The 26796-nt window shown below is 42.4% G+C and overlaps 1 protein-coding gene across 2 annotated transcripts in view; it reads right to left on the bottom strand.

Annotated features, from left to right (window-relative positions):
• gse1b (Gse1 coiled-coil protein b) overlaps nucleotides 1-20991 on the bottom strand; it is a 163364-nt gene extending 142373 nt beyond the window's left edge. The window contains exon 1 of one of the 2 annotated variants that reach the window (XM_035909840.2): nucleotides 18091-20991. In XM_035909840.2, the coding sequence (XP_035765733.2) occupies nucleotides 18091-20601 (2511 nt within the window). In that variant the 5' untranslated portion in view covers nucleotides 20602-20991. The remainder of the gene's footprint in view (nucleotides 1-18090) is intronic. The other variant, XM_035909870.2, reaches the window with a different exon arrangement.
• Between the last annotated feature and the right edge of the window lie 5805 nt (nucleotides 20992-26796).

Here is a 26796-nt window from a genome sequence, read left to right as displayed (position 1 = left end):
CAACGCAAAACACACACTCTCACACACAATCTACAATAAAGAGGACCGTGATCCATCTTACTTTGCGTGTTTAGATTAGCCCTTGCAGCTTTAATAATTGGCTCTTTAGTCCGCAACAGAGCTCTGTGAAGCAGATAAGCATGCTGCAGAAAGAGGATATCTTTGTGAGTGTAATGAGGCAGAGCTATCACGTGCCCTGCAAAATTAGTGTGTTTGTGGTGGGCAGGGAATGTCAGGAATCACCCAAGAAGGATGCAGGGTCCATACGGTCAACTCTCACTGCATACATTTGGCTTTCTCCTTTTCTCTCACTCTTATAAGTACTCAGGGCTATAGCTATAGATGGCATGTGTATTTGTGGTGTGTGCACAGAGCAAAAGATGCAGCTGAGATAATGATAAAAGAATCCAGAGCCGGTGAAGTTCATTAACATCCAAAGGAAGAAAAATAAAGCCTTTACCCAAAGTCACAGGCTGTCTGTGTGTGAGAGAGGTGAAAGAGTTAGTGGTCAATATGTGCCACTTTCTTACCTTGTAGTTTTTAGAAGTCGGGCTCACATCTGTGTGTTTCTGTCTGCCAATCCCAAGCAAGACAGAACTCCTCATTTCACAACAGTCTCTAGAAACTATGTTTGTAACACAAAACACAATGGTAGCCAATCAGGGAACAGCACTCAGCTGATGACAGAGATTTCACAGGACATGAGTAATCTGAGTATTTAGACCAGCTAAGTATTTGTGTGCGTGCTAGAATGCAGGTGTGTGAACTAAGTGCAGATTCCCAGCGGTGACAATTCTGCTCTGCATTAAAAAACAGCACACACACACATAGATACATAAAAAGTGAGTTACAGTGGCACCAATAAAGACAATAAGATGTGAATCAGCAGACGGAGCGTGTATAAGTTTGCAAATGACTCATCGATAGCTTTGGTGTTACTTTGAAAGACAGAGAGTCAGTGTAAAATTGGAGACAGGGACGTAATTGTTGTGGAGCCTGAGCAAAACCACACAAATATGCTGTATTATGCACAAAAGCAAAGCTTTCGCACACAAATGCCAGACAGATGAAAAAGGGAGCAAGATGTCCAGTGTAGCCAGATGATGGAGAGAGAGAGGGAGAGAGAGAGCGCGAGTGGTGTTATGAGTGAGATGAGTAAATCCAGACTCCATCATCAAACAGATGTTAAATCACAGATGTGATTCTGTCACTGTAAACACACATTTTTTGCTCAAGAAAACTGATATCGCTCATGTTCATCTGTTTAAATGCTCTGCAATCTTATACAGTTCCTCAGCTGGTGCTCCCCACAAAAGAAAATTCAACAGGCTGAGATTCACCTCGGAGGAAAGAGGAGAAATAAGTGGTGGTGGTGGTGGTGGTGGTCGGGGTCCTGTGTTTAAAGGGTAAGGGTTGATGCTGTCGTAAAGACACACAAGATGAAAAGTACAGACACTATACCAACCAAGAGACACGTTTGACAGAGTTAAATAAGTGAAAGTGAATTTATATTAGAGTGAGTGTAGAGTGAACTAACAGGAGTGTGAGGGGAAAAATCACTGACTGTGACACTGATGTGTCAAGTGCACCTCTTCACTTCCATCTGCAGCAGCTTAGAGTTACTTACAGGTGCAGTAATGATACATTGCTGGTTTCATTTACAGGGCAGTGAGTAACACTCCACACACACCTTTACTGTAACAATCAGCAACTCAGTCCTCACAATGAACACGCCCCCCATCCCCCCAAAAAGACTTCAAATTTTCTACACAGGTGGGGGACAGTGAAAAATAAATCGTTTTGCACAGTGTTGAAACGTCAAGTGACCGGCCAGCTGGGATCCGGTTCCTGTACAGTAAAAGTTTCAGTGTCTTTGTAGCTCCCGACACCTTCTGTCCTGTAAGGAACGATGGATACAATAAAAAAAACCCTCACTCAAAACAGCCCGCAGCACCTGGACCCGGCACCATCCCCGCTTTAAAATAAGCAGCAAAGAGCTATTTAAACAGGGCCAGGTTACAGCCCCTCATAAAACAAATACACACAGGAATAATTGTATCAACACAGCAACCCGGCAGGGTAAGAAAAAAAAGTTTCTCTGTGGGGGGTACTAGGACGCTATTCTGAAGAGTAGTTAGGTGGTGTTGAGGGGTGGTGTGTGGAAACGGGTGGGATGGAAGAGGAAAAAAGGGGGGGGAGGAAAAAAAACAGGTCCCACAGAGCTACCGTGCAGGCGCCAGCAAAGACAGCGAGGGTGGAAAGGAGGGGTGGAGAGAGGAAAGGAGGGGGAGAAAGACCCTGGTGAAACTCTCAACAGATGCGTGAAGCCCTTGTCAGCATTCCTGCTAGGTAACGCAAGGTCAGGAGCAAGCAGGAAGACAATATGAGGACTATTTGGGCTCCCTGAGCGCCAGATGTGTTTTAATAAGACGGCTGCCCTCCTAGCTAATAAGGTCAGCCTCTGGCTCCAGCCAGACGAGCAAACAAGTAGACTCTTGGCAGGAATTCAGCTCCAGCTTGGCACAGCCTCCCTCCCTGCTTCCTGCCTCGCTCTCTCACTCATTCACTCACTCTCTCTCACAAGCTCTGAGAGATGGATGGAAGCCGACTCTCTCTCTCTCTCTCTCTCGCTCTCTTTCTCTCCTTCTGTGCGGGTCTGCATGACTCATTCCGTTTCATACACCCGCCTTTTATTAGATACTTCCTTTTTTTCTCTGAGGGAAGAGGGAGAACTACTGCCTAAAAACTGGAGCCTTTGAGAACATCTGTGCTTGAATCATGCACTGAACACACGCACACCCACACACATAGGGCCGCATAAACACACACACTCAAACAAGTATAAACACACGATTTATACCAGCTCACCTACTGAGTGGTTCACACTGACTACCTTTTACAACCAAAAATGAAAAAAAAAAAGAAGCAATTCGCCTAATTCTGATACATAAGTAATGAGAAGCTAAAATTAGTTATAAAAATAAACAGCGGACCAATAAATCTGACTCCTCCAGAGGGGAAAATAAAGACGCGGCACCGGCGCCAGAAAAGATTGGCTTGCTCTGCACTGAAAGGGAGACAGAGGAGGTGAAGAATGGGGAGGTGGAGGAGGAAGATTTAGAGTTTAGAATGAAAATGAAGGAGGGAAAAAAAAACGAAGATATAAAGATCCAGAGCCAGAATGAGGAGTCCTGGCAGCTTGGGTGGAGGTGTAAGCAAGCTGCTGCCACTTCATGGAGCGCAAAAAGAAGCTCATTCTCAAAGTGAAGGGCAAAATATTCAACAAGTAAAGCAGTAGGAGAAAAAGCAACGGAGGGAACAAAGTGGAAACTTTCAAAAGTAACAAAACAAACAAAGTGTTGAGTAATTTAACTTTGATTAAACACAAACTGAGAAATCTGAATGTAAGAAAAGATTGCACATTCACTGCTCTATACGACAGCCTCCTAGCTCTCTATTATGCACTAAGGTCAAGTTGACATCATCTTGGCCTCACACAAAAATCACCCCATCAAAGGCAGACCCTCTCGTAATGGTGCCTGCAGTTTTCAAATATTTACCTCAAGGCTGAGCCACACAATGCCACACACAGGGGAAAATCTGCTCCTGCATACACATCGTACCCCCACTCTCACCTATATGTCCTAGTGACACACACCAGGTGGACACACGATAAGCTAGCAGATTAATGGAAATCGTGCAAAAAACGTTAACACATTTTTTTACTGACAGAGTGATTGACTCTAAAAAAGCTGATCGTTTCAGTGTCTTGTCATGCTGAGGGACACTTTTAATTCAAGACAGACTCTACAATAATACATACAGAGAAAAGCCCAACAATCATATGTCCCCTATGAGCAAGCACTTTGGCGACAGTGGGAAGGAAAAAAAACTCCCTTTTAACAGGAAGAAACCTCTGTCAGAACCAGCGCATGGAGGGGTGGCCATCTGCCATGACTGCTTGGGGTAAGAGAAGGAAGACAGGATAAGACTTTGATACGAGGAGTTTCACATTTAACCTATTTCTCGACATGAGCAACGACAAAGATACACTTGGTAATCTTCACAAAGAAATTATTGTAATTATAATTTGGTTGTGTCAAACGGCGCTGTAACAAATTAAGCGAAACATGTGAATCCACATTTTATGGCTCGTCTATTCTATTACCAATAAGTGAGGCTGGTGTACCTTCACAAAACAGGAAGCACCTCATAATGTAGTGAATAAATATGCAGCATATGCCAATTTGCAATCTTCTGCAGTTAAACAGAACCTGTATTGTTTTCACAAGGAAAAGATTAGCTTCATATCACGAGTCCTCCGCTGTGGTCATGTGTCCTGTTTGTCCATTTGTCTGTGTTTATTGGACATGAGGTTGAGGAGAAGACGACCATCCATCACTGGGTTAGAAAAGGTTTCTGTTCCAGGGGTTAGACCTTCCTGTGTTAAAGCCTGCAGACAGGGAACATTTGGCTAGGTGTAATTCGATATGACCTCGTCACAGTGAGTTTGAGGTTACAAGGTCAGCAGGCCTTATCATTCAGCAGCAGGCCCTGTTTCTGCTACACACAGATCCCCGCAAGTCACTGACTCAGACCCACACACATGTACAAACACATATGTCTGTGTTCCCACGGTTGTAGCAGGTCTAATGGTTGATGTATAGCAGCTTGTAAAGCGGGATTGTCAGTGGGCTTTAACAGCCTATCACAGAGATCCAACAGGACCACAGCCATGCATGTAGGCCCAGACCACTGACCGGCTCAGCAACACTCCATAAAAGCAGCTCTGAGTCCAGGCACACTTACTCAGCCAAGTACAGGAAAACAACAGAGAGAAAAAAAATAGCTTTGATCTGTACTGACAGATACTCAAGATGTTCATTCAAAATGCTCCCATGGTCGTGAACATAAACTGGAAAGCTCATACTTTTTTTCATATACAATTGCAACCTTATCCAGCCCTACCCACACCTATGATAGTATTTTTAAAACTGTACCTTTATCGCTGCGTTTTCATTTTTTTTCCACAAACAGTTAAAGGTCATTGAAAACGTAGCTTTGGGAAAAGCTTTCCAACTACAAATGTTTGCAGTGTAAACATATAGACAGGGGAAGGTTTTATCTGTTATTTACTGCTTCTCATTGGCCAACTTGACTTTGGATTAAAGTTACATCTCTGCCTGTTTGTTTGATTCTTGCTCTTAACAGCATGCTTCAATTTTGTTTTGTGCTTGTGTGGAGGAAACAAATTTTGGAGAACAAAGAAGGGACAAAGGAAAAAAAAAAATATGCTTGTGCACGTTTGAACTAGACCTCATACACAACTCTGGATACTCTGACACCTGTGGAGCCGTGCATCGTGGGAGCTCATTCAAGGCCTGCACTGAGTCCAACACTGAGGACACATGTTTCACATTGAGCTAAAGTCAAACAGCATCTGATCACTGTTCAGCCAGCGTCAGTCTGTCTGAGGCTCTGGTCTGCAGAAATTGCTGTGCTTATTGCTCTCATCAGGCAGACCAACAGGTGGACAACAACTGGCTCACAGAGAAGCCCACCTGGTCTGGATCCAACAGAGTATGTTATATACACAAAATAGCGAGGACATAAATAATAAAATAAACTATCTTTAAAAGATGCAAAATCCACTTGAAAAACACTAGAGTTTTGCTTACATCACACCACATTCATATATTTCATTTACGTGTCTGGAGGGGATCTATGAGCAATTCACTGTTCCTGTTTGTGCACCAAACCCCCAATGCCTGCCTCCTATAGTGCATTGGATAAAAGCAATTCATTCAAGGTGCTTTATACTGTAAGGTAAAGATCCTACAATAATAAATCAATTAAAAAGAAAGAAATGCAAAAAGGATTTAGTGTCAGCATGTGCCAAGTTGTTAAATGCTGGCCCACATCAAACTGGCCTAATGAAATTTTAGAATAAAGACATAATAAATTAACTCTCCTTCAGTATATATCCAAGTTACAATGCTGATTTAAAAAAAATATATGCCACACGAAGGCAATGAGTCTGATAAGAGGCACCTCTGTGTCAAGTGAGTATAATCTTGACAGATAAATATTCATTAGCAGGTTGCTAATCTACCTGACCTGTGACCTGCTGTGACCTCACTCTCCTCTGAGGGCATCAAGGAGCACAGCTGTGGGAAGATACGGTGCATACAGAGCCTTTGATCTTTATTACTCGTCTCCTCCTTTTGTCCTTCCTGCTCGATATGACCTGTTCATATTTGAGTGGGTTTTAAAATCAAATGCCTGCAGTAGCACACAAAAATGTTATGTGTTGGCTGTAGTAGCACTTGAGGGCACCAGTATGTCATTTTAAGTTATAGATAACATCAGTGAGTCAGTTTGTGTGTTATAACAATTTGGTATGCTAATCAACTGGAAAGCACTTTGGTGAAAAATGACTTGAAAACGAGCCCCCACTGTAGCGAGAACTACCACACAAGTGGTTTTAATTCCTTTGGAAGGTGTTTATATGGGTCTCTCTGTGGAGGGATATTGTCAACATGCAGGATACAGTTGCAAAGTTTTACCAAAGATGCATGTGCTCTGAGAACTCATTGCTGGTACAGCTGGCGTCCCCTTGCAAGTCTGTATTTTAAGCATCATTTCATTTTAAAGTAATGATCTAAAAGAATATTAAATTTATTCCCCTGTTCACAGCTGCATGTTTATTTGTTGTAATCTGAAGAGACATAGATTAAAGAGTCACAAATGAGCTGAAAGACATGTTTTATAACCATTAAAGCCAGAAACATCAAATAAGTGCCAGAAAATTCTAAGTGTGTTTGTTGATCACACTGACAATTTTTTATAAATAATGAATTAAATATATTCAATATATTTGCTTAAAGTGTATTGTGCAGATTATCTAGGGGGGGAGGGGGGGATCACACTGATGATGTAGAAATCTCAAAAACTCAAATAGGACACATTAGATATTAAGGGTTTAATAGCTGGGTGGTGTTATCATTATTATGATTATTATTATTATTATTTTACATATTGTTCAGATAAAATAAAACAGTTGCAAATATTTCTCTGCTCTTTTACAGAGTAAGACTAACAGCTCTCCTGGCATTTGGACATATTAATTATCGCCTTTTCTTAGCAGAGGACTTTGTACTTCTCTATAATTTGTACCAATTATGAAACCCATAATACAAGACAACACACAACTGTTCTGCATGTAGAATAACACCACCAGGAATGCAAACATATGATTGTTATCCTTAACAAACTCTGCAGGCTTACACGGCACAGATAGCATTCAGCTGTGTCTCTGACCTGAAGGCACAACAGGCAGCGAGAATGACTTATGTTTAGAGGAAATAAAGCTCTGAGCCAAATCTCAACGACCCCGACAGCTTCACACAATTAGTCATACATACATATACACATTACTCATACTTATGCACTCACAAGGCTCACCCTCCCTCCACAGTTTGTGTGTATGCATGACTTCAATAGCCACCTTCTTCATACTCTCGCTGAACTGGAGAAGGTTACAGGTTACAGACCATATGAGAATGCAACAAAGAGAACAGAAACACTTCAGTTCAACAGATGTGTATATATAATCAAAGAAACCAAATAATTATATGGTCCACAAAAGCAAAGTAAAAAGATATTATCATCCTAAAAAGGAAAATAAATGGATAGAATAAAAATATGTATTTTTCTGTGAAAATGTAAAAAAAAAAAATTATTTTTAAGACAGAAAAAGTTACAGAATAATGCTGATGAAACAAATAAGCACTTAGCAGATGTCACAAATCTACAGAAATCCTGACAGTGTGACAAACTTCGTAATGGTATAGAGCAGCGGTCCCCAACCCCCGGGCCATGGACCGGGGGTTGGGGTACCGGGCACGAGAGTTGAGGCTCAGGTGTGAAATTTATAGTTTTCAGGGTTTTTATCATTATTTTTAATTGTTTTTTTCGTTAACTCTGTTTCCCTGGGTATTTCCAAGTGTGTTATGAATAAATCATATTATTTTGGTACTGGTACTGGTTTTATTTTGTTGTATTTATCCACGATATCTTAAAGGCCGGTCCGTGAAAATATTGTCGGACATAAAATGGTTGGGGACAGCTGGTCTAGAGTTAATCTTTAAGATCCACAAATAAGTAAATGTAGAGATATAATAGATATTATATAATTATAATTTTTATGCCCTACTAAAAAACCAAGACACTATACATAAAGTATGTACAAACATAAGCAAAACAACATACATGCAAATCAACCTAACTGAAGTTCACTAAATAGGTCACTTGGTAAAATGGTAAGTAGGAGGTCAATTAACTTCTTTTTTTTTTTTTTTTTTTAGAAATGTAGTCAACATTTCTTACTGGATGAAAACTAATGTCTGCTGCCTGATGTAACTATAATGTCCTTAGACCTTTGTCACTAAACTGTGTCTAAAAGAGAAGTATGATTGACAGGGGAAAGTAAAGGACCAGAGACAGATAAAGTAGAAAAAGTGATGCTGATGTGTGGACAGTGAGGTCATCAGCTATCACCTTGGTGACCTGAAGTGATGCGAGAGAACTTGTCATCTTCTTTGCAAGCAGACACGAAGCGCTTGAACGAGAGAGACAGAAGAAAAGCCCATGTGTGGAAATCTTAAAATGAAAAAAAAAAATCCAACTGGACCTCATAAATCATCTACACATGGTATAGTGTGTAGCTCTGCATATGCACCTCTGTTGGTGTTTATGCTCCAGAGATCCATCTCTCTTCTACATGCACAGTTTCAGTCATATGGTTGTGTTCAGAAGATCACCACCAGAATGGACACCTCTTCAGTCTTGAATGCCCCCTCCTGAGGTGTGAGCTCACGTCTGCACCAGGGATGTTGCCAAAAGAGCACAGAAGCACACACAACATAGAGCCTGTGTGTGTGTATGTGTATGTGTGTGTGTGCGTGTGCGTGTGTGTATATAAATGTGCATATGTATGTAAGCATGTGTGTAAAACAGATGGGAGGAAAGAGAGAAATTAGAGAGGGGTAAAAGAAGAGTAGCGACAGAAAGTCTGCAAGAGCATGTGTGTTTCTGTGTGTGTGTGTGTTGGACTGAGGGGGCTGTGAGGGGTAAGAGGCGGCGGGAGGGGGAGGGGGGGGTAGAAAAGGGAGAGGGGGAGTGGTGTGGTTAGGCATCCAGAGTCAGTGAACATTTTTCTGGCAAGCTTTCTCTATGCTCCTGGCTGCTTGCCCAGCTCTGAAGCAAACTTAAACAAACTCCTGTTGCAGCCATCTGCTGGGCCCGCGGGATAAATCACAGCACTGCTCCGCTCTGTACTGCTCAGCCGCACCACTATCAGGTTACTGTGTTAGCGGCCTCACATACACACACACACACACACACACACACACACACGCGCGCACACACAGGCACACACTCACTGACTGTTAGGCATGCAGGAACACATTACAGTTCTCCCTCTCATCCACACATACACACACGGAGACACACTGAGTAACGCGTCAGCCTGGAGCCAGGGCCTGCCATGGGGCTCACACCACCAGGAGAAGCCAGCAACATGTGGCCCTGCTAATACCACAGGGAGAGATGAAGAGGAGGACAGAGGTGGGGAGAAAAACAAAGAGAGTGTGTGTGTGTGTGTGTGTGTGTGTGTGTGTGGGGGGGGGGGGGGGGGGGAGTAGATGAATGAGGTGAAGGGGATGAGGGAGAGAAGGAGAAAGATGGACAGAGGACACAGCTGGAAGAGCAAGAATAAGGAAAAAGAAAGGGGAAAAAAGACAACCTTTGACACCCAAGTCAAGCCAAGTGCAATTTTATAGCCCCCTGTAGAAGAGGGGAACATGAATACATCTAGTACCCATCTACCTCTCTTTCATAACAAGTTAAGCCTTTTATAATGGCGGCTATCTGAGGATTATGGTTTCCACATCATACTCGTCACAACGCTTATGGTCAAGGTTTCTCTAACGTTATACTTGCCCTCTTTTCCAATAGTTTGTGTTATGGCTCCTCTTAAGAAATATTCTGACTCAATAGCATTGTCAATAAATCCTGACATGAGACTGTAATGATGGAGCTACACATGAAGAGGTTTTCAGATCATTTGACAGCTCAAATCTTCTTTGGTGGCTTACCACTCTGGCTCCTTCGCTGTGGCCTTGAAAGTAAGCTCTGCACATCAACCATGACTAGTACATCGCTCCACATCGCACACAACTCTTGACCATGTGGGATATGCCACTGACCGAGCTGGCAGGTTGCATGTTAGGATAATACTAGCCTCGCAGCCTTGGATTAGGTTAGATATGCTTTCAGTAAGTCATAGACATGACCAGCAGTGGTAAACTGCCACGTGAAACCTATATTAATAACATGTCAACAGTGCAAATGGCATGCTTGAAAGAGATAGCGGGCAAAAAGTAACAAATAAATAATGACAGGCCTTCTGGAAGTGTCCGTGGTATCTATCTGTCAGACAGATGCAGAAACTGTATCAGTTTATTTCTGACTCATAGCCTGGTCACGTCAGTGTGGGGAAAATTCACCCATGGAAACTATTCACAAAGTCTTCTGACTATGCCTGTGTGTTTGCGTGTGTCCATGCATGTGTGTTTGTGTTTCTGTGACTGTCCACTTAACGGTATGTTAAGTAAAGGTAGGTGGAAGTTTATATCACCTTTCCTTGTTTGCATGATGCTCTGGATAACTAAAGGTAACTCAACCTCAATCCAAACTAAAGGTCAAATGTAGCCACTGTCCTAAGTAAGTTTTTTTTAAACAGGCGCTGCCTAAAATTGCAGCAGTACCACAATTGTGCGATCACTTCAACATTACTACTTTGATGTACAGTGTAGAGATCAGATAATACTAAATGTGGCAAGGCTAGTCTGTATAGTCTGGATTCTTCCAGACATGCAAAAGTCTCTGGCTTCATGGGAGGCTCAGTCCAAAGCTCCCTCTCTGTCTCCTTCTTCCCAGCTGTCCTGAAGCTGGCAGGACAAACTGAGTATGTGTGAGACCAGGTGGCTGAGCGGCATGTGTGGGGGTGCTGGTGAAGGAGGTCACGGCCAGCACTTGGGGATGCTTGCAGGAGGAGGGAGTAATATAAGAAGGGAATGTCATCCTCAGCCAAAATACGCTCCCAGAAGATCACCAGTAATGTTAATCTTTATCTCTTCATTGGTCGGCTGACAGAAAGAGGTGAAGCGATCTGGCAATTGGTTGGTCAGAGCCGGGAGTTAGAGCCCCTTCTTGCTGAGCGGAGGGGAAGAGGGTGTGTAGTATATTTAGTCCACTCTTTAGTCTCCAGCTGACATCTTCAGTTGTCCTGACAGCAGGGTAAGGTTGAATCTTCTCTCTCTCTCTCTCTTCACCCCATTAAAAATATCAGCAGGGCAGCAGGGCAAGAGCAAAGTGGGAAATGAAGGGGAAGAGCCAAAGAATGAAAAATCACATTTAGGCAGATCTTCACCAACACTTGGGAGGTCTAAAAGACCAAGACTAATGACTAGCACTTAATAGCAATGAATAATATCCAGTCAACTGAGAGTGCAAGTTACATGTTGAATGTCTGGCAAGGAAATAGGTCTGCTATTAGCTACTGTGCTGTCACACACACACACACACACACACACACACACACACACACACACACACACACGCACACACACTCCAGTTGCATCCAGGTGCAAAACCACACACACACACACACACACACAGAGAGAGTGCACACTTGCACAGCTGTGGCACAATCCAGCTGCCTTTGCCAACACGAGAGCGAACACCTGCCATTGCTCCCAACCACCTGGTAGACACACGTGTGCGCAAAGACACGCATTCACACATGCGTGCAGCTGTTCAGTATGTAAATGATCAGAAACATTACTCTTTGTGTATATGTAAGTGTTAGTCTGTGATTGTGGGTGAATGTATGCCATGGTTAGAGTGCAGCTGGTAGAGAGGGTTGAGCTATAGTTGCATTGCACTGTCCTCTATAATTACCACAGTCAAACCAGGTTTACTACTGTATCGTGCCCATATCTAAGTCTGGCACAGGGCGACTACCTTTATAGCCTAACCACTCTTAAACATTGCAACGCCATGCAAGCAACACAGAAGAATTTACAAAAAAGGCCCATGTGAAGTGGAGGAGCAATAAATGACAAACAGATTTACCGTATTTACACATTTGAACAAGCCTTAAAATGTCATTAAAAAAAAGAAACAAACAGCTTTATTAGGTTGAAAACAAAAAAGAAATACAGGTGCCAAAATTCGACAAAAAAAATGGTTTAAATGGGTTAAACAGAAACAATCCCAATTATTTAATCACGTGTTCTCACACAACTTTTATACAAAAGTAACAGTCGCATCACTTGAGGCAATTTATTCCTCTGGAGTTTTAAAAGATTTATGGGACGCTTTGTACTTCCAATGATTTATAAACAGATTCTGGTGAGTGAAATCAGCAGCTTTCCCCCTTAAGCTGATCTAAAACATATTTAAGGCTTTAACAGAGACATCTTTAGGGGAGCACGTTTTGTCGATTGACATTTGTATATAACAAATGAGAAAATCATTAACACTAATACAACTTTAAATACATCTGTGCATGGAATTTAATGATCATGTCGTACACTCCACAGACTCAATATGGCAAAGTGATCAAGATACGCTCAACAATGAAGCAGAAGCAAAATTCCCACATACCTGATCATAGCTGAGAAAAGCACACAAGCTTATGTTGACACTGTACATCCACTTTGGTGACTTAATTTCCAACGTCCTATTGTCTAGTCCACTTTATTCCTGCATTAGTTTTGATAAGTACAACTGATAATTCATTTTTAAACCAATCCCATTTGGTACACAGATGGGGCTACCAGCTTATACTTTCATGTATATGATCAACAGGAATGACAAAGTAGCTCCACATCCTCTAATCTTTACTGTTGATCTTGCTAAAGGTTCCCAGTTGCATTGTAACTCACATAGTGTCTTAACTGATTACCAGTATTTTGAGCCTCTGCAGCAGCACTGCTTTCTTTCCATCTCTTTGCGTTTCCTAAACTCAACTCAAACTGCATAAAAACAACTTTACTCATGTGAAAAACCTTCCTCTCTGAGAAACAGTGAAAAAACTAATTTACATTCAATTTTCTCAATAACTATAATCGAAGTTTAAATGACTATAATCAGGGCTTGTTAAAGTAAGCACAACATTAGGCTAACAAGTGACAGAATATATTTAAAGGTGCATAAAAAATAGAAAGGCTTTCCGAAATGGATTGCTCACAAAATTGGTCTACAACTCATCTAGACTGCGATTTGGATGAAGCTCAGACAACATTTATATATAGTAGTCCATGCAGAAATCCTTGCAATTACAAAAGGTCCAAAAACATTTGCTCTTAGAGGTGTATAGGTTTGTGATTTCGTGGATGAGACATAAAAGGTAAGACATGAAACACTGGAATACCTCAATCTCATCTACTCCATGTATGATCTGATCTGTCCAGTTATGGGCAAGAATGCTGCACTGGGTAAAGGCTAGCGGGAAGAGACTGAGTAAAGCTTTGAAAGCTAAATCAAAATCCACCTCCAGCAGCTTTGAAATTAAGCCTCTCAAATCCCAGAGGATCCCAGGTGAAACGCAAGGCTGTCCGTCAAACTGCACTGCTAGCGGAGGACAGAAACACAGCTGCAGAAACTTTACACAATCCACGCAACATGACTGGTTTTAAACAAACACATGCACACTCAAAGACACTTTGTTCCACACAGGCAAGGACTGTGTAAAACACTCTGCGGTTGGCGTGCTGTAATATTTCCTTTCATGAAGACATTTTAAGAATCCCTTTTTTCCGATTTTCTTCTGGCTGCAATTTAAATCCAATTAACCCGCTCACCTTCTCTCAGCCTCCAATTCTTCTTTTTTCAAATACTTCCAATAATTCATCCACAGTGAACATCAAATCTAAATTTAATGTTGGAGTCACTTCTTTCATTGAGCTATAAATCTTCCCTGGTGAAACTGTCGAGATGCTGATGTGTTTTTACCGTGACAGTGAGAATGTAATATTCTTTTTTTCTTTTTTCTTTTTTTTCTTTTTTTTTAAGCCAATACTTTCTGTAAACACACTGTAAACAACAGAAGCACCTTAAATAACACACTACTGCGTACACACAAAGCAACTGAGTGATTTGAGATGTAGAAATCTGTCTCTGCCCTCGGAGCGGATCACCAATAACAATCCACCCGAAACAGCCTCCAGCATACCGCCACTCAAATATAAACATCATGTAGATACCCCGACAAACAGACTGATCATGCAGATTTTATCAGTGTGTCTAGCTAGCTATTATTTTATTTGCTGTGTCAATCCTTTATGTCATTGTACAAATACTAGGAACGCCAATAGTTGCAGGGAGACAGTGGGTTTAGCTAAAAGCCTCACATTTTGAGAGCTACACCATCTGTGGGAGGACACCCTGTTCTTCTTCTTCTTCTTGAAGATGAAGATGGTACTTTATGACTTCATGGCTGCATGTTTGCAGTTGTTGCCAAGCAGACTGATCAAATGTGCAGTTATTGTGTGATTTGGAAAGGAAAACTACTGTCACCGTCTACTTGATTCATTTTGTAGATTCACACTATACATTCGAGTAATTAAATACATGTAAGATAAACAAACGTAAAGAAAACTGAAGGTGCAATTTAATGCATCATTTGGACATCAATATGACTATAAGGAAGAGAGCTGCACTTAACTGATCCATCAAGCAACTACTTAAAAACACACACATTTGTATGTATAGCCACTGATTCACAACAGCAGTTATCACAACAAACCGTCAGGTAAACGATTACTCGTCCTTTAATCTGCCTTCTGTGTCTTGAAGTGCAAAATTCTGCTCTCTATGGAAACAGAGAGCTTACAGGTACATTTAAAATTGTGCTGTTTGGCTTCAATCACAAAAACTTGTGTATGTAGAAAAAGAGCAGCATTTTTAATAAAAAACAAAATGCACCTTGTTGATTTTTAGCATGCATTAGTAAATATACTGTCTTGCTGTTGTGCGGTCTTATAAAGTGTTTTGCTTCTGTTTTTCAGTCTAGTCTATGCGCTGCACATAATAAGAGCACACTGCAACACAGCACAGTTTAACAGCGCTACAAACTAACTCATTCAAAATTGACCAGAGCTGAAAAAACACTCATCTGAAACAGTTTAATCGGAAAATAAACATTATGCCTTTTTTCTTTTCTCCCTAATAAACAGTGTAAAAAAAATAGTTGTGGAGTAACACTGGGGAAAACGCAGTTTGAAAAATCTGTTTGCGATAGAGGGTTATATACTTTCAATCAGTTTAAGATTTATATTTCGAAAAAGAAAAAGTGTTTGTCCAGGCATTTCCCAAACCACTGAATAAAACTGTAAACCGTTTGCGAAATGCAACTCAGCGGACATCTGTCTCACTGAGTGCGAGTGGAAGATCTGCTGACCAGCTGCCCCTCCCCAGTCGCAGGCTGGAAGTCTATACTTATGCACCTGTCAAAGGTTAACATGTTGGACCTGTCAAAGGTCGTGTCCAACATACTAATTAAACACACAGTAGCACAATACAGAGCATGATAGCGACCCATTACTTATGTTTGTCAGTATATCTGCATATAACATTCTGGCTCTTATTTCATGTGTTAATCTGTATCTCGCAAAACAAGCAAATATATATTTCAACATTCTGACACTTCATATTGCAGTTATAAGTATGAGTATATGTATAACAATAGAATAGAATAGAATAGAATAGTGTTTATATTTATACAGCCCCTTTTACCAAACACTGCACTAAGGGGAACCAGATGGGCACTCCCTCCTGACAGCCGAAATCCCTGCGATGACAGATCCTCTCAAGCATACAGCATGACACTAGAGGACAAAGCACCTGTTCCCCCTGCGGCTCTCTTGCACAGCCCCTTGCCCACAGAAACACTGGCACTTTCTCAGCCATGAGGTCATTGCCTCACACAGGCCAAAACCGGCTGTGCCACCTGCAAACATCCCAATTCAGAATGATCACCCAAACCTCTGCTCACGCTGCCACTGTTCTCATGTAACCAACCTTATGATCCACTAGCCTTAGTGGAGAGAAAACCCTGCCCCATAATTACACTATATCACACTATATATATCTGGAGTATCCCCTCTCATGTGACTGTTATGAGCTCATCTAGCTCACATGTGACTGCTTAGACAAAAAGAATAAAGATTTAACTTTGGATTTAGCAAAAGGCAGTATGGACTCTGCAGCACAACTTTATCACTCACAATTCGAGTGCCTACCAATATGATCCAAGTCCATCTTTTTTCCCCTTAATTAAACAACAAAGCTGTTAATAACACATTTCTATAGACACACGTCTGAACTCCAGATGTTTAACTAACCATGGCGGGATTTTCCAAGCATCATCTGGGTTACTAATGACACATCTTTCTTTACAGCATATGACTCAAAATTTCATTATGCACTTGCATGTTAGTTCAGGATAATGAAGTGCATTAGATTGTTTGATTGTTTTCTTTTTTTGTGACGCCAATGCTAACTGTCACCTAGCACTTCTTTACAGAGAAGAGGGAGATATTAGATAGACAGCTCCAATCCGCAACCTGATGTGAGGTTGCGGAGTGTGAATAGCATCCACAGATGTTCTTCACATGTCCTGTGTGGTCAGTGTGTCAGTGCTTGTTTGCAAGACAGATCTGTTCATGGAGCCAGCTGGCTGTCTCCTCAGCTCTTGATTAACACGTCACTATCCTTGATTGACCCACACTGGTCCCCTATACAACCACACGGTCAGAAAATTTGCTGTTGATCATCTGGTAAAATTACATTTTGCTATCATTTTGTGGACCACTTATGCAAAGAGTTTATTGCATCAAAATTACTTCTCACGATAAAAGGTTATTTGTCATAAAACCAGCAGATTAATGCACAGTAGCTTTACACAGAAAACGCTGCCAGATCATCCTAATATGGGAAGAATCTGGGTAAAAATGTCACAACGCATGAATGAATGCAGGTCTGGGAAAGTACCAGCTTGGTTTGTACAGAGCGCTTTGAGTGCTTAGGTAGAATAGACGCACGCTATATAAGAACCAGTCCATTTACCATTTACTTTGCTACCTACTTTAGCGAAGATCATTGCCAATATCTGTGTATACATTTACTGTAAATATGAATAGGTAGAGCAATTAAACAAATCAAATTAAAAAGAGAAAGATGTTAATGCACAATTTCTTTACCTCACTCTATTTATTTATTTTTTAGTATCAAAATTGATTAATAAAAGTAAAGCTGAACTTTAATTGTACAAATTCCTGTTGGTGACAGACTGGTAATCCAATTCTAAAGCTGGTGAAGGAAATTAAGTATATACATAAAGTACCACAAACCTGATTAGAAGTGCTCGCTTATTTTTTCTTCATAAATCTCTTGAGAATTTTTGCTATTATTGCCCTAATCTTTACATTAAATTCCTTCAAAAAGCTCCTGAGTGAATGAGCTCAAATCAAAATAAACTATTCAGGTGAGACCCACTTAGTCATGTTTTAACAAAAAAAAGAAAAAGAAAGAAAAAGCAAATACAGGACTGCTTTTGTCACCATAGCTTTCCTCTGTTCTTTATAGAAGTAAAATATCTGAGTGCTTCAAGTCTCCACTTACTGAGACATTCACACAAAACTACTGTTGTTCCCAATGCAGAGTACATTATTGCACTAAACTTCAAGGACTTTCAGTGATATTAATTTATTTAACATAATTATTTCCCTGCAGTTCTTTATCACCCCTTTTAATTTGACTCAGAGGTTGCATTAGGACAAACACAGTTTGCACTGACAGCTCAAATCCCAGCATACTCAAGTTGATCCAAATCCCAGCATACTCAAGTCGATCCAAATCCCAGCATACTGGGTTTTGGAATGAACAGAGCAGAATTTAAAACAGTAGGAAAAAAAGAATATGACTGTGCCGTCTCTCAAACAGCTTTTTTCTCCTTCTTACCTTGTGTCTAGACTGTGGCGGCGTTGATTCTTGTTCTTTCCTCTCCCCATCTGAGGCTCCGGGCTCCAGCCTAGCCCTGTCCTGCTGCATGCTCTGTCCCACCTGCACCATTGCCTTACATTCCTTACATGAGCCAATCACCAACCTCCTGCCATCATCCACAAGGAGCATGCGTGTGCTGCGAGGTGCATATAAGAACACAGGTAGTCTGGCCACAGTAACAGCGCACAGCCTACCTTGCCTGCGCTGCTCCTGCCTGCAGAAGAAGCACACAAAAACCTCACAGCTGTACTGGCGTGCCCAGGGTGAACTGGGTGGTTGGGGGTTGGCACTGGATGAGCTAGAGGTAGAAGGGGTGGGCTGACCTAGACCTTTGCTCTCGTGCTGGGCCCACTGAGCATGCAGGTCATGGTAGCAAAGCTTACAGGCTGACACCAGACCTGTGGCATCAACTGGCTTGGCATGGGGTGCAGGAGGATGGACGGTGAGAAATGGAAAGAAAGGCTCCCTCTCACCACAGCGACCAGGCGGGTTAACATGTAGCTGGTACTCTCCTCCTGCACACAGCTCAGCTCCACACAGGTAGCACACTGACATGGAGGTGCTGGGATGTGAAGCCACCCCTGTTTGAGGGTGGGCTGATCCAGAGACATCGATAGACATGGCAGCATGGTACCTGACAAGGAATGAGCTGACAGAGGTGATGAGGTCTTCACTGAGGCTAAGTCGATACGCACTCCAGATCTCCTCCAGGATAAAATGGCACTGTGGACAGCAGTGCACACGGCCGTCCCTCACTCCCTGTGCATTAGGGGGGCAAGGCAACATATTAATGAAAGGAAAGTACATCACACCACGGGATTTGCCAACCCCTGCCTGTGCATATGCTACTCTCATGTCTCCTCCACACTCCTGTCCACAAAGGAAGCAGGCCTCGTGGGAAGCCTTAGGTTCAGGTATGCATTCCATGGGCCCTGAGGATTTTCCCTCCTGCTGACGAAACTGGGAAGAATGAAGTCCAGTTGTGGTCTGGTTGAGGGGGACTACATACAAACGCTGAAGGACAGGCACATCAGCCAGCTGAAAGCTCTGCCACTGCTGCAAGAGAGAGGTGTGACAGCTGCCACAGACAAAGGTTATACCTGCTGGACTAATAGGTATTGCATTATGGGGTGGGGAGTGAAGCCACAAGAAGGGAAAGAAGGGCTCACCCTGTGCCCTCTCTTGTTTCTGAACACTGACTTTAAAACGTCCATCATGTCTGAGCCCAGCGCCACAGATGTAGCACACACACTCTTCTGGACTGGAGTTTGCAGTGTGGTGTGGCTGATCTGCAACAGGTCTACGTTGTGTTCTGCAGTCTGTTTTGCGGTCATACGATTCCCTGTCGTCATCGCTTGTAATGTTAATCTCATCTTCAGAGTTGTCAGAGTTATTCTCCCTGGGAGGAGCCGTGTGACATTTAGAGATGACAGCAGCGGTGACAGCAGAAGACGCAGAAGTGCTGGAGTTCTCCTCGCCTTTTCCCTGGTACAGCAGCGATGGATGCTTGGAAGGAGCACAGCTGCTGTCGGCTACACGCTGGATCTGATGCGACTCCACATGTCTGACATTCTCCTCCTCCAGCCACCGCCTGTTGCGCATAATGACCCCGTTGTCTTGCACAGGTGTGTCAGAGACCGAGCTGTCATAGCATCGCCGGGGGAATCTCTCCTGGGACTTTGCCAAAGATTCTGGTGATTGACAGATATTGTTCATAATTTTAGCACTGTGCCTCGCCGTCAGAGCACTCTCCGCTTTTGGCGATCCCTGCGCCCTATAAACACCCACCGGGTAACGCACTGCCCGCTGTGTATCTGGGCTGTTTTTAATACCGATGCCATTGTTCTTTCTGCTGCTGTCTCTGGGCGATTTTCCAGATGCCCTCACAAACTTGTCTTTGCCCACACCGACTCTGTAGGCAAAATCCATCTCCTGATCTGAAATGTTCTCGTTTTCCGAAAAAGAAGAGAAATCAGACTCTGCGCCCCCGTCGTAGTTTTGGCTACTGACACTGATCCTCCTCTCCAAATCATAGGAGATGTTCCACTCCTGTGGGACCCGACGAGAGTCGCACTGGTACGGACGTTTCAGCCAGTACATGCGCTTCTCAATTGGTGTCCTGCTCCGCTCGAAAGAGTTCCACTGCTCCGTTAGAAAGCAGTGACATACAGCGCACACCAGTACATGACCATCTGGGCTCACTTCACACGCACCCGGGGCTGGCTCCTGATTTTGAAGAAACGGGAAAAAGGGGACCCTCTCTTTTTGATATGCCACTTGTAACCTTAATTCCTTCCCCGGTGTAACTCCGCTTCCACATATAAAACAGTGAACAAGTCCCCCCAATCCATTCCGATCAGTCCTGGAAATGTTACCGGGAAATGTGCTGTCTTCACCGGGCATAGCTGCAGCCATGAGTCGGTGTTTCCGAGATAAGGGTGCCAATTCCTGGTCACGGGGGGAGTTCATTGTTTCACAACATGTAAGGCTAAGCTACATGGCATAACGTCAACAACACACTCATATTCGTGATGCACACTTGTGCCCAAGTCAGAGAAACCATGCAGTCAATTTCTGTTCAAGTTACTCACTGAGTGATAAGATAGATGATAGTCCATTGAAACGACAGCGTGCGGCAACCGCAGAAAACCGTTAACTGTTATTTTTCAAGCAAAACATCCATAAAACATCCCAGTAGTCCTTGTTATCTGAAGACTGTAGTCCACATTATTGCACTCGGCATCCGTGGGTATGACAGAAGAACAACTTGGAATCACTGTCCGCCTCTCCTGCAAACTTTCCTGCCTGCGCCATGTAACTTTGGCTGCTAACTCGCTCACACTGTACACAGCGCCATCCTCAATTCATGGGACCCGCTTCGACACCCCAAAGGAAACCTCCACCCCCTGTCAGCCCCAGTAATAATTTTACAGAGAGCACACATTCCTTCAGTAGCTGCCGATGCATCAAAGTACTGACCATGCACAGGATGTCCACAGTTTGCAGTGGGCGTGCATCAGCCCGACGATCAGGCTCCTCCGTGGATCACCTGTGAGCAAAACCTCAAAAATCCATTAGGGAAACGGTGTAGGATAAACTTTCCATGAACACTTTTTTCCATGCACAAAGGTGAATTTTTTTTTCCAAAAGCAGACTTTTGTTAATTTAATTACGTATAGATATTTATGGATTTTTTTTTAAATTATTTTAATGTATTCGAATTAATAGATTAAGATAATGTATAAAACTGATTTTCCAGAAACGTGGTCTGTTTACATATATCAACAAATTAGTGGAAATTAATTCCCAGTAAGTTTTTAGTGTAATTTAGAATTTAGACTACATTATTTGGTGATTTTTAATGTTTGTTTACTGGGTGGAATGAAACGTTGGAGAGTTATACAGTTATTCTTTTATGACAAGTATGCAAGCACTTATGCTTTCATATCAAAATAATTCTGAACTCCTAGACTACAATTATTATTATTATTATTATTAATAATAATAATAATAATAATAATAATAATAATAGTGGTAGTAGCAGCAGCAGCAGTACTAATGACACTTTATTAATATAGCACCTTTACAAAAAAGAGTTTAAAGAATGCTTTGACAGAAGTGGGAAGGCAGAATATTCAAAGGGTAGATTCACACAGAAAGCAGATATAAAAGTCAACACACACACAGAAAGATCAGAAAATATAAATAAATTTGTGAAAGACTGGAGTCAGTCCCCTAAAAGAGGTGATAAAGAGGGCTGTGAAACAAAATTGACCTCCCTCTAAGATACGCCCACTCTTCCCTTTGCTGACCTTTGGCATTTTACACAACAAGACTGGGCAGCAGGACAAGTCCAGCAATAAGACCACAACAGTAAGCAAAAACAATTATGACTGTCTGTCCCATTGTGTGCTGCCCCTGGGCTCATCTGCTGTTCAGTGATCCACTGATGTCAGAGAGTCAGGGGCTACCACTTTCTGCTTCTGCACTTCTCCATTATCTGCTCCACTATCATGTCATTATCGCTACTGTGCCACCTGAAGAAAACTGTATCCTCCTCAGTCTTTTAAGAAATCTCAGAAAAATGTGATTGATCATGCACACAGAGATGAGCACAGTTTAAGAATGGAGTAAACCAAAGAAGGTGCTCTGATTTATTGCTGCTTTGCATTTAAATTCATACTCTAGTTACTCTTTTCTGGCTTAAAGTTATTCCTAACACATACTCAAACACTAGTAGCTTGTAGTCAACATAGATTTACAATACTGCCTTGTACCGTCAGGCTTTGGTACTGCATCATCTGGGAAATCCCCCTGCCCAGCCAGTTAGAGGCTCATGCAAGAAAATCATAGATGAGCAGAAGAAAAACACCGTGGGGTTATAAGAGGAGCAAAGGAATGCAGATTGCAAGTGATTTGAATGAAATCCTCTTGTTGAGTAGTGTAGGGCCTCCAGGAGGTTTGTCAGAAGAAGGTGATGACAGAAGTGGGGGGAGGGCACAGACACTACGTTTTGTGCATGTGAGTGTGCACACTGAGGGAGGGGACACCTGCCAATGTGCTTTAAAATGCATAAAATTTTGTTTTGTTCTTGGTCTATGTTTTTGATTTCTATACTTTATTTTAAAAAAAAAAAACTACCTCTAAACTCAGAGATTTTTGAATGTGTCTGTTTGGATGCATTACTTCAATGTCCTGCATGTGCCTGTGCTTTAATGGACATATGGGAGGCATTAATTTACTGTTATACCACAGGACTCCACAGTTCACCAGTGAGACCTCCTGGAAATTAGACATATCAATAAGAGGCAAATAGGAAACGGATTACTATTACCTTTATCTACCATCAAATGGGAGAACTCTGCGAGAAAGTTCTGTTTCAAAGCCTAAAAAGAATTTAAATAGCAAAACTCATATAACCTGCTGACTGTGGGTCATTTTCAGCTGGACAGTGGTTATAACCTACAGCACTTGCAATGCTTGAGTCTAATATAACAAAACCTCTGTGAATTAATTTCTCTCAAAGTTTGCTTGTTTTACACTAAACATCTCCAAATCAACTGTATGTTTTTTTTCTTAACAAGAAAAGTAGAGCCATCTAACACCTTCCTCAGGTCTCTCTTTATCACTTTATACCCACCAGTAGGAAATTTTCTACTTTTCATACCTGCTCTTTCTATCAAAGCCTATTTGTCCATGTTATAATGCTCAGCTACACCTACACAGATGTTTTCTCTTATTTTGACTGATTAGGCCTCTCCCACAGGACTTGCTGGACTCAAACAGACTGAGTCTGATTGACACCCCTGACTCTTTTTGTAACTTTAGTCACATAGCTCAGTCCTCTTTCCTCTCTCTCGCCTCTCTTTTTAAAATAGTGTTCTGCTGTCAATTTGGGGGCTGTTCACAAAAGATGTGCATTTTTCCAAAATATTTTTACGCTGGTTTATATCAGACACTTGTAATATTTGTGTTTGCTGAGAATAACTGGTTACCACTTACGTCTTGTTACATTAGAGCCCAATGAACTACCCAAGTCTAAACCCACTTCCATTTATATTTTGCCTAATTTATTAATTCCATTATCACTTGAAAAAAAAATAATTTTGTAGTGTTTTTGTCAGCTTCAACGTTTACTTTTTTTTTTCAAAGTAAAGGTTTAAAAGTAGCAGATACCTTTTGACACCAGAAATAACAGCCACGCTTAGCTTCCAGCCACAGCTCTGTATCCTGCCAGGCAGGAAGTGAGGGTGTACATGCCATTACAGCGAGGCAGCACATAAAGTGAATCAAGCCAAAGAGTCACAAGTTCAGTTACTTGATGGAGAGTCACAACAGCAAATGCACTCCCCCATTATCTGCTCCCTTATAGTGTCATCGTCATTGTTTGCAGTGTTAATAGGGGAAAAAAACAACAAAATAACTTTGTGGGATTTTAAGGTTGTGAGGTAGTTCAAGGCTGGAGTTTTCGCAGTAGACAATATTAGAATGTAACAAGACGCATCTCAAATTCTCAAATTGGTGAAAAAGGTTTCCTTATCTGATTTAACTCCTTTATCAGCAGTCATGAGGCATTTCAGGCATTCACAGAGGAGACAGAGACAGAGAAGGGCAGAGGCCTGGACTTTTTCCTTTTTGTTTGCTTATTGATTTGTTTCTGCAGGATCTCTTCCCTCTCTCCAAGGTCAGGGGTGTAGCTAAGGAATGTGTTTCTTCTGAGCAAGAAGATTTAATGTCCAGCTCACACAGCGTGGACTGGACCACTGCTCATTCACTTATTTGGATTAAGTCAGATGAGCTCTTCCCTCTCCTTTTCAAGCTCAAATACAGTTCACTTACATTCTTTTAATAGTATTATTTTATGATCCTTAACTTAGCCTTTTCTTCACTCATCTCAAGCTGCATTTTCTTCATTCCTCAGTCCACTCCAAACTGAGTTTTGTGCAAATGCAAAAATTGAGATTAATGATAGTCATGTGATATGACGGTGATGTTCAGGTCAGGAAGCTTCTACTTTCCCTTGTAGTGAACCCCATCACAGATGCAGTTGACCTCTCCCCTCTTTCCCACAGAGGCATAGCCGGGCTGGAGCCTGAGTACATGTGTGTGTGTGTGTCCTCAGTGGCACAAAGATGACCTACACCACTTTCACCTGTACTTGTCAGTCAGTCTTGAGGCCCCACCCTGAGGCTCTACACCCCTCCCAGTGCAGACTGAAAAGTCATGACATACCAGCAATGAACATTCCTCCCTTCTCAGGTCACTGAGACGCAACAGATGAAGACTCTTCAAGGAGAAGAAGAAGAGAACATTTGGGGAGGAAAGAAGAAGTAATGAGAAGAGCCAGAAGGCTAAAAGACAGAGCAGAGGGAAAACATAGGGAAGGAGAGGTGATAAGTGACCCCGGTGTTTTGCTGTGATCCACGTGGAATTGGAGAGCCTAGAACACCTGTTCTCTGTGGCAGATGTTATCCAGAGCTCTCTCACTGTGTGTCTCTAGGTTACTACAAGTGACTGCTGGAAATGCATTGAGCAATCGTAGAGAGACACGTTTGAATAGCTGGTTTACTTATATTTCTACAACCTTGAAGCTGGGGTGGTTTCAAAGTTGTCAAGGTACAGTTTAAGGATGTAGAGAAAAAAACCCCCAAACAAACACACACACATATGCTAACATGCTCTATCAATCTCTCTAGCAGCAGAAGCCTTCCAATCTCATGCCCCTCCCTACTACTATTCCTCTCTGGCACATCACCATCTTTTGACTGAGCAGCGGCAGCTAATAACCAAAAAAGAAATAATGATGAGGATGAAAACACAGGACATCAGGGGCAAGAGGAAAGGGCAGCCGAATCCGGGGATGGTGCTGCTCGTAAAGAGACGCCTGGAATAATGGGAAAGGAATGTGGTGTAACGACTCCCTTGGGTCCGGCCCAGCCGAAGGGTTTCTGGCCCAGTAACAACAAATGAGAATGCTTGAGGCTTGCAGGGTGCACACATAAGGGCTTTAACAGCACCCTGCAGTACACACACACACACTTATAGGCCTGCACATGCACATTGATCTACACAAACACACGCACAGCCCCCCCCACCCCCACCCCCCCACCCCCTTCCTGTGCCGACCTACTGGAGTCGGCTGTTGTTGTTGGCTGCTTGCCGCCTTCGGAAGAAGCGCGCCCTCATCCTCTTGCTTCTTTCCTTTTCTTCACTCTTTCTTTTCCTCTTTCGTTCTCTCTCTTGCTGCCAGTGAAATGCTGATGACATGACATCTTCAGCAAAGTCCCTGGAAAAAGTGATTACCGCCCACCCTCACCCATATCAAATAATCCTATTTCTTGTCTGCAATCCCGCCTTTCAGTTCATTCACCACTCAATATCCACCTCAGTGCCTCCTTCTTACTCCATCACCTTTCTGTCTTCATATGTTCCCGTGCAGCTGACCTTGCACGTGTGGGTGTACATGCATCTTTCTCTTGGCGTTAGCAGTCAGCTCACTTATCTATTGCCCCCAAAGTGGAGCCTATTATTTCAACCCCTGGCAAACAGATTTACACACATTAACTTTCAGCTGTCAAGAACTAGTATTTTCTTCTCAGGTTCTGCTCTTTACCCCATGTGATCGCAGTGCAGGAAAGCCCCTTTGCTCCTGTTCATTTTGCTTCAGCGAGTAGAGGTGCTATCTGATACATGAGGTGCCTGACATACACACAGCTTGTATAAAGAGTCTTTAATTCCTTCCTCGCAGACACACACATGTACATGTGAACACACACACACACACACACACAGGATCTCCTCTCACGCCTTGGCTGAATTCCTGGGTGTGTTGGTCACGCGAGGAGCAGCGTCAATGCTGAGGCGCAGCCAGCATGATGAAAAGTTCAGAAAGGAGAGCGGATGGAAGCAGACTGGACTGCCTCCATCCGCTCTCCTTTCTCCTCCATCCAACCCATCCGCTGGCTAGAGCTATCTTTATATTCAGCTCTTGACTCACCCATTTGCCCTCCTTATCAGCAGCATTGTAAATTTCTTGTTTTCCCAAACAGAGGTGCAAGAGGTTTAATTGTAAAACTGTTTATAATTGCAGGAATGATAAAAGTTATTTTATTTCTTGGATATACAATGACTCACGCATTTACAGTGTAAGAGTATTTCTCATTA

The sequence above is a fragment of the Neolamprologus brichardi genome, chromosome 1 (genome assembly GCF_056152115.1).
Source record: "Neolamprologus brichardi isolate AB-2024 chromosome 1, ASM5615211v1, whole genome shotgun sequence".
In the NCBI taxonomy this organism is placed as follows: domain Eukaryota; kingdom Metazoa; phylum Chordata; class Actinopteri; order Cichliformes; family Cichlidae; genus Neolamprologus; species Neolamprologus brichardi.
The sequence above is the reverse complement of the archived record's forward strand: the minus strand, read 5'-3'. Positions and strand labels throughout refer to the sequence as shown.